Consider the following 9,409-nt stretch of genomic DNA (forward strand, 5'->3'; position numbering starts at 1 on the left):
TCCTCTTTAGTTCTATTTTCTCCTTGGATTACAACCTTTGTACTCAAAAGAATGTTTAACAGATATGTCCCTTTCTTCTTATCCTTCAGCTTTTTCTAAACGATATGCTGTAGTTGGATTTGAAGTAGGAATTAGTACAGGGAAATCCTATGGCCTGTGTTATGCAAGAGGTCAGACTAGATGATCACTTCTGGCTTTAAAATCTATGAATGTATTAATCGTATCTAAGGCTTGCCTAGGTCTGTGTCTTATATCTATATATCAAAGAACTATCATTCATAGAATCATTGCCTTTATAATGCAAGCTTATTTAAGAATCTAAATCATTAGCAGGCTTCCGTAGATAGATAGATATACTTTTTTAAAAGATGAACTCAAGATCATTTAAGGATCTATAACTAGAACATTGTTTTTATTTCTAAAGGCAATGATTGTATTGGATCTGCATAGAAGATAAATGTCTTATTTCTGTTGACAATTCCATTATCAAAAAAGGGTTCTTGTGGCTCAGAATGCAACAGCTATTGCTGTGGCTTGCTGTACCAAGATCTTTATGCAGCCAAATGCTAGCTGAAAAATTGCAACATGAACTTGTAGTGACTTTTTTCTTTAAATTCTCAGTTCTTTTAAAACACTTGTTGCAGTGTATGCTGTTTCATCTAGCATTTTAGATTGTAAGCTGTAAGAGGCAGGAAACATGTCTACATTTGTATGGCACCTAGAACAAAAAACATTACTATATATAAATATGGAGTATATTTTTTGTAAGCGAGAGGACGATGGTAAATAAATAATCTTGAAGTACAAATTTGATTTAGAAAAAGTTTGGGGAAATGGGGATAATATAGAAAGCATCAGCTGAATACCTATAAGATGTCTTTGTATGATATTAAATATCCTTAACACCATAGCAGTTATCTCCCCTACCATGCAGGGTATAAAATAACAGGCCCATCTCAATATATGGAAATTTTGAACACATTTCACAACGTCCTTGAAGTCTTATAGCAACAGTGTATGGTATTTTGAATCATTAAATGAAAATAAACATGCATTTTAGTCTTATAACCACATAAGTATTGTATTTCATGACAATTATAACTTTTTTCAGTAAATAATTTTCCACTTATGTCAGTTTTGTGAGTTAATCTTAAGCTTCCCCCTCCCCCTCCCCTTCACTTCTCTTTCCATTCTTCTAGATTTACATTTTTTATGGCACTCGGTCGAATGCTGAATTTGTGATCCACAGTGGTTTTTTCTTTGATAATAATTCACATGACAGAGTGAAAATAAAGCTTGGAGTGAGTAAAAGTGACAGGCTGTATGCTATGAAGGCAGAGGTCTTAGCTCGTGCCGGCATTCCAACGTAAGTAAAACAGACTGAACTGAGTGTTTTCTTTCATGCTTAAAATATTTCAAAATGTATTCAGTCCAGTAGTGCATTATTAAAATTGCTCTGCAATAGTTTGCTTAGGCCTAATATCTTGTCTGTTTAAATAGCAAATGAAATACATTGTGATAATGAAGTTTAGTGCACTACTCAGATCTAAATAATCTAGTTTGGAGTGTATACAAGGAGGAATTAGATTTTCTTTAGTAAGTGCTTGGGTAAAAATAGTGAGAGTTAAATGTGAACCAATATGTGGCTTTCATTTCTTCTCTATTCCTTCTCAAAATGTCCTGCAATGCTCAATTTGTTATCTATAGTGGTTTCAACTATTTTTCCTTAGAAGAAACTGCTGTTAGTTCAGGCTGTAGTATGGTGGGCAGCAATCATGAAACATTGTTTTTTCAAGGGGAAAGGAACCATCCTAATGGAAACTATTATCCGGGCCCTTCTGTTGTTGAATATGTCAATAATTGATGGCTTCAATATCAGTCATTAATCATAATACTGCTGTTAACATTTTGAAATCAGCACTTAAGCTGAGATTATTCTTATATATATTACTCATCTGGCTACTAAAATCAAGCATGAATTTATTATTAAAACCATATAAAAAGTCATTTTAAGTGTAAAATTGCCTGTCGATTGGAGAAGTGATTGTTCTTTTTCTGGGACAGGTTGGAGAAGTTTCTTCAGTTCAGACTCAGAAATTGGTGTGACCTCATTTTTTCAGAATCTAATAATGTGGCATCTGAGTATACATTAAAGGTTTCATGTTGAAGCTACCACAGTCTAATTTGCATTCATTTTTTTTGTCAGCTCCAGTGTTTTTGCCTTGCACTCCACTGAGCCTCCAATCTCTGCTCAGCTTCTGGCTTTCCTTCGAGTGTTTTGTATGAGTGAAGGTAAAACATTCACAAATATTCCTATTGATGGAGGTTTTTTTAAGTGAGAAGATAAGAGATGTTCATATGAAACAAAACTAGAAACTTTAAAATGAATGTTTTAAGGGGAAAATTGAAAAGGGATTGAGAACACAGCAAGAACATGGTCCTCTTCTGCATCATTCTTAAATTAATAGATCATTAGTGGACATTGAGTTTTCTAAAAGTATGTAAAATTGCATCAGTCCACATTCTTGGGTCATGTGGTATTAGGAGTGTGCTGACAGCTTGAGAATTTTGGGGGACTTTCTCCTCCAAGCAGCAGGTGTGGTGAATGTTCTAATTTTGAAGGATACCATATAGTACATCATCACTGCCTTTTTTCCCACTTGTGATTTGCAATAGATTACTTTTGCTCTCCAGTCTTATTTATTCAGAGGCTAAAAAATGGCCCACAATGCAAGGTCATATGAGTCCAAAAGTTTGCTGTACGCTTATAGTGACAGCATTTCAGTCAGCCTTTACCACCAGATTCTTCTGGGAATGGAACTGGAAAATACTGCACTATAGCAGAAATCCAAGACACTCCTCAGAGTTGGCAGTTTGCACATTTAAATCAACATTTTTGGTTACTCATAATCTATAATCAACTTGTCTTGTGAAGTAAACAATCAGAGCCTAACTTTCAAATATGCATGTGTGCAGTGGCACCAGGAAAAATGTATGCACTGTTATTAACTGTGCACCTAATTTGTGCATGTAATAACTTCATTGGTGGATACAATCACAACTGTTTGCTAATTAGGCACAATTATGTACCTAACCTTGCATATGGTGTTGCACTTGCATTTATGAAAATAATCCAAAAACCTGTTTTTGGAGGTCATAGGTAAGAACCATTTGTTTCACAGCAGGGAGAGTAACCACATACAGTAGGGTAGCTCTTCAGCTTTAAGTTGCTATGTACCTAGATGCCAGTAGGTACACTAGAGACATGTTAAGTTTTATGTATATACTATATTGTATTTTATTTACTTTTGTTCAACTAAGAAGGCATGCATTAAATGTATTAATAACTTCACAGCCTTGTGTTCCTGTCTCATTGGATTTTTTTTAAAAGAAATCTTTATTTTTTTTAGGTGATATTGATAAAGGGGGCTCTGTAGTATTTAATAAAGTGGTTTGTGTCACCACATCCCTAACTCATCCTCTACCTTCCCCATACTCCAACAGCCCCTCCTGTGAAATTAAAAAGTATGCAAATTAGATAGCTTTGTCCCATTATCAATTGCATTAGTTTCATGGATAGTGAATTATTTATATGGCTCCCACCAAATATATCTATTTACTAGTTCATAGTTGGGTGGAGGCCTTTTTCATTTCATGTCACTTTATCATATAATGGTCTTATAATATTTTGAGGGTTGTAGGAATGGATTGCAGGATTTCTGATATGTCAAAGGTGCTAATCTTTGTACAGTTAAACTGATACTTCATAAACTATACATATACGTCTGCATTATTACCTGTGTTCTCATGACACATGAGATTTTTGACTAGTTTATATTGCCAAAGACTGCAAGTTTTGTTTTATATATTTTGGGACTATAATTTGTTTTGATATATATGGCTTTATGGGGAAAGATAGCAGAGGTGGTTCATGTGTGTGTACATTCTAATCTATGAAGAGCTGTTGCTTCATATGCTGAAAGTTTGTGGGATACTATTGGTATATATGTTTGTGCTTCATTTAAAATTCTAAACTAGTGTGGACTTTGGGACTGAACTTTTGATTTCAAAGAGATATAATGATTACATAAAAAGCATAATTCTTGAGGGATGTGGAAGGGATTGGTGAATTTTCTCTTCTAGGAAATATACCTAAAGTGCATTTGCTATATTATCATGAAATGTACTGGTGTGCAATTGAAGTATGTGTCCTAGACACTCAGCATGAAAACTGCAATTATTGTCTGTATTTAAACAGTTCAGTGAGGAGCAGTATGACATGAATCATTGATCCGTTGGTGAGAAGTCCCTTGCCTTAGTAACTCTTTCATCAACAAATGAAACTTGCATACGTCACTGAAGTCTATTGTATAAAATGCTAATACCAACTTTTGTAATGTTTAATTTGAAGTTTGTGATCTACTGCTTTGCAGGAGAGAGTTTTGGTAATTAAACGGTTAAGATTAATGAAATTTGTGTAATGCTGTCACAAACCACTTGACATTTTCTCTATGAGGCAAATTTGATGGATGTCTTTTGACCAACAGTATTCAGGTTTTTTTACTGAAAGAAATAGCCTTTAACAGTAGAAAAAGAACTCTATTGCTATTTATCCAAGAAAATAAACATTTCAGGGAGATATTATATAAGTACACCCAACTCTAAAATATCACCCCCTTGTTCTGTTTATCACCATCAAGGATTATATGTGACATTGTATTTGTAATTGGCATACAACGTAAGAGTTATGATGTGTATTTTAAGCCAAAATGTTCACAACGTTATTTAAGAATGGAGCTGAACGTTCCTTTTTCTGCTAACCTCAAGATTTCCAGATGCTACCTTGAGGGGAGTACTAGAAATAGCCAGATTGTTGGATCATTTCTTTTAAGGGGAGAAGATTTTTTTCTCAAGCAATATAAAATCATGTTATCGAAAATGAAGCTTTCTAAGTTTTGTCAACTATCATAGTGAACGGTGAGATTGTTTTTAACATATTGTTCTTCATAATTATTACAGAAGAGCTGAAAGAACACTTAATAGGAGAGCACGCAATTGACAAAATCTTCACTCTGGGCAACTCTGAGTTTCCAGTTAGCTGGGACAATGAGGTTAAACTTTGGACGTTCCTTGAAGCCAGAGCATCACTTCTTTTGAAAACCTACAAAACCACTGTGGAGGTAAAGCTACCAAGAACCTGTAATTCTGTACAATATTGAGGTTTTTGCATGGTGATTCTAGCAAAACAAAACTTCATTTCCCCGCCCCTCCCCCCCAAAAAAAATCTTATTTTAATTGAGTTTATCTTCGCTATGTGACCATTCATTTTTCACTTGTTTTTTAAATTACCATTTATTTGGAATAGCCAAAGGGAAAAAAGTACGTAAGATTTTGGCAATCTGTTTTAATTTGTTTTAATGATTCTGTAAATTGTTGCTCCTTGTTTTTCCACTAGTAAAATGTGGAATCAGTTTTAACTTGGTGTGTTTTTATATTTTCTAAATTATCTACTAGACTAGGGGAGGGCAAATTACGGCCCGTGGGCTTGATCTGGCCCATCAGGGCTTTCAATCCGGCCCGCGGGATTGCCAGCCCCGTGGCTCAGCGGGGCTAAGGCAGGCTCCCTGCCTGCCCTGGCCCCGCGCCACTCCCGGAAGCAGCTGCCACCACGTCCCTGTGGCCACTGGGAGAGTCGGGGGGCAGAGGGCGCCATGCGCTGCCCTCGCCTGCATGCATCACCCCCAGTAGCTCCCATTGGCTGGGAACTGGGAACCGCAGCCAATGGGAGCTTCAGGGGTGGTACCCACAGGTGAGGACAGCATGCGGCGGAGCCACCTGCCCCACCCCACCCCCAGGAGCCACTTCCTGACATGCTTGCCACTTCTGGGAGCGGCGCAGGGCCAGGGCAGGCAGGGAGCCTATTTTAGCCCCTCTGCACGCTGCTGCCATCCCGGAGCCACTTGAGGTTAGTGGCACCAGGCCGGAGCCCGCACCCCAGCCCCCTGCCTTGAGCCCTTAACTCCTTGCTGCACCCCTCCTGCACCCCAACCCCTTGCCCTGAGCCCCCTCCGCACTCCCTCCCACACCCCAACTCCCTGCCTCAGCCCTACGTTCATGTCCCTGCATACAATTTCCTCACACAGATGTGGCCCTTGGGCCAAAAAGTTTGCCCACTCCTGTACTAGACTAACACATCTAGAAAGTGTATCACTTTTTATTTGCTTTCACTACAGCTATCCTTAAAACTTATTGACTTGAGCTTCTGAAAGCTGATCCATGTTGGGGGACCAGTGCTCCTTTATGGATTCCCATGGACTTCAGTAGGGCTCCATAGAGGCATAAAAATCTGCCTGTGTGGATCAGCTTACAAGATCTGGAGCCTTTGTTATTGCAGGACAAAAGTTGGATGGATTTTATTAACAATCTTCCATTCTTTTTCCTCCAGGATGATAAATCTTTTTTGGAGACCCATGACCTTACCTTCCATGCGACAATGGCTATCAAATTGCGTTTAGGTGAAAAAGAGATTTTGGAGAAAGCAGTGAAGAGTGCAGCTGCTAACAGAGAGTACTATAGTAGACAAATGGTAGAAGGAGCCCTACTTCCTAAATATGAAGAGAGCAATATTGCCTTGCTAGAGAACACTGTGGCAGACTCTAGACTCCCAATTGTCTTGAGAAACCTAGAGGAAGAAGCAGAGGAACAAGGGGACTTAAAGATTGATGAAGCTATTGATGCAGAAGTCACAGAGAATGGGTTTGTAAATGGTGAAAAAACTCTACTTAATGGGACCAAATCAGAAAATGAAAATCTAAATCAAGAGGAAAGCAACAAAGACACTGAAGATGCCAAAGAATCTTCTTCAGACAGTACTGATGAGGTTAAAGAATAGTCATAAAATAAAGTTTGACTTCATTGTGAAATTAAAATTAGCAGAAGTTTATGAACAGTGCATTTACATTGGTGTGTTTCTTTGTTAACATTTCTCTTTCTGCAGAGGAAAATGTTTTTGCTGCTTTATATAAAAATGATTTTTTAAGTTATTTAAAAATTTTATCATCCCTTTTCAATTAAGATTGCCATCTTGCTTTCAGGCAAAATCAGGGGGAAAAGGTGCCTTTGCAAGATTTTGCAGACCTTTGTGGGACAAATGTATTTTCTTCTTGGGAAAGAATTAAGCTCTGCTATGCTTTTGTTGTTCTGTCACTCTGACTACTGAAATTAAAATCTTGCTCTGCCTCCTGCCAAGAAAAGCAGAAGGCAGGACTGACTCGGTATTCAGCATGAAAGTAGGAGAGCAGTACAGCAGAAAACTGAATAAGAGGATCAGAAACTTGGGAGACTGGAGGAAAACCTGTTTAAAACCAGGTACACCAGTCCAAAAAAGGTAAGGTGGCAATCTTATTTTCAATAGTTTTAAATGTTGATGAGAATCCTAAATATATACACTTACAGTGATTTCTAAGGATTTCAGTTTACTTTTGTGTTTTGTTTACTGTATAAAAACATTTCATCTTTCTCCTTGAATCAAAGTTAGGCTACTACAGTACATCATCCACCTAATTTTAAAGGCTGACTTTTATTTTAAAATGGTACCTTCTTATTTAAATGTTGGCAAGGTAATGGAGAGTTTGAAAGCAGATAGGCCAAGCCACAGCTTTAAACTGTGTGGTTCAAAGTGAGGTTGCTTCCCAGCTTCTTCACGTTTTCACAATTAGCTAGAGATTTTCAAAGCTACACTTTCGGCTAAAACCATTATTAAAATGAAAACATGAGTAATACTCCTGTCTTCTACTTTTTCATTTTTATGTAGTATTGGATGTAACACTGAATGTGACAGCTAATAGCTAATCTTATTTAAACTTCATCTATTGGCTGAAATATATTTGATTCTGTTTTCCTGAAGGAAAAGGTAAGCAGGAGTATTTTTGGTTTGGGGAAGACCAAAATCAACCCTGGTGCATACTTTACCATTTAAATTGTGTAGCGGTCTGATGCACGTTGGGTTACCTCCACAATGCTAGTTATGTCTGCTATCCAGCAGTATTGGTCACCCCTCTCATATACATTGTGAATTCTGTCTGAAAGCAATTGCAGCTCAGTGCAATACTGAAGTGAGGATAGTGTCAAAGCTTTTTTTTTTTTTTTTAATATTTCCCAGTTTAGGAGGAGTGAATAATAAACAGCTTAATTCTGAGCTCAGTTTTAAGGACTTTCCCTTTTAGACTATTTTATCTTGAAAAGTTCAAAATAATAGAAAGATTGGGCAAGCTTGGGTGACTGCTTAAACTTTAATGAATGTAGCAACTTGTTTATCCAAGATTGGTTGCATTAAAATGCCTTTTAACATTTACAGTCTTTTATTTTAGATTTTTGCTTCTCTTTTACATTACAACTTGAAAAATGTGCTTTTGCATTAATCGTTGGTGCAATACACATGTCAAGAAGTGACTTTCATATTGCCATAGCAACTTTGGAATCCAATGAGATGTAAAAAAAAAAAAATGTTAAATAGTTTTTTCTAAATATTTCACTGAGAATGGCATGTTGCCATTACACTGGGGATATTGTTTCCCTACTAAGTAACTAGAGGCTGGACCGATATTTTTGTAACTAAAATGCTGCTTGTAGGTAGAACAGCATGCATTGTCATCCTGAGAGTTTAAATGTCATACAAAAGTCACAATTCTTCAGCTTTTATTAGAAACAATACTCTTTCATTCCTGCATCTGCCAATTTTATTGCACATATATCGTAGAAGGCGATATGAAATTCTGAAACTAGCTCTCCCTAAACACTTTTCACTGTAATCCAAAATCTAAATGATTTGGTTCAATCTGATGCACTGTATTTTGTTCCAATATTTGCTGTTAACTATGGCTTAGCAAAACCTGTGATGACCACAGGCAGGAATGTGTGGGTTTTCTTGAATAAAGCATAGTTCTACAATGTCTTTGCTAGTAAGCGTATTACACAAACAAAAAACCTAACCCTACCTAATATTTACATGGCCTTTCTCTTAATAGCGAGAGAAGGAGGGAAACTTATCACAGGTATACATTTCAGTACTCCACAGAGGGCACTAGTCAAATCAAGAGTGATCATGCTGAGAAGCGTGGTAAACGTTGATCTATTAAGCAGTCTCATTTTCCTATTTTTGATCTGTTTGTGTTACCTAGGAAAAACATGTTGGATACTATAATATTGCAGAATAGTCTAATCTTGTAGTTTACATTTCTACTCATTAGATGTAACTGATGCCTCAAAGAAATATTAATCTAAAATCTTTCTTAAGCATTTGAAAATTGAAGGGGGAGGGGATAATTATTTTGGCACTGATAAGCCCTTAAAGCCATCTGTCATGAAAACAGACCTTTCAAAAGCATTTTAAAGTTAACTTTCTTAATGT

At 36.9% G+C, this 9,409-nt stretch overlaps 1 protein-coding gene across 1 annotated transcript in view; it reads left to right on the forward strand.

Moving 5' to 3' along the window:
• SETD3 (SET domain containing 3, actin N3(tau)-histidine methyltransferase) overlaps window positions 1-8,953 on the forward strand; it is a 69,763-nt gene extending 60,810 nt beyond the window's left edge. The window contains exons 10-13 of the mRNA XM_065402573.1: window positions 1,200-1,366; window positions 2,207-2,292; window positions 5,020-5,180; window positions 6,446-8,953. Coding sequence (XP_065258645.1) covers window positions 1,200-1,366; window positions 2,207-2,292; window positions 5,020-5,180; window positions 6,446-6,892 — 861 coding nt within the window. The 3' untranslated portion in view covers window positions 6,893-8,953. The remainder of the gene's footprint in view (window positions 1-1,199; window positions 1,367-2,206; window positions 2,293-5,019; window positions 5,181-6,445) is intronic.
• The last annotated feature ends 456 nt before the right edge of the window (window positions 8,954-9,409 follow it).

The sequence above is a fragment of the Emys orbicularis genome, chromosome 4 (assembly GCF_028017835.1).
Source record: "Emys orbicularis isolate rEmyOrb1 chromosome 4, rEmyOrb1.hap1, whole genome shotgun sequence".
NCBI classification, from domain to species: Eukaryota; Metazoa; Chordata; order Testudines; family Emydidae; genus Emys; species Emys orbicularis.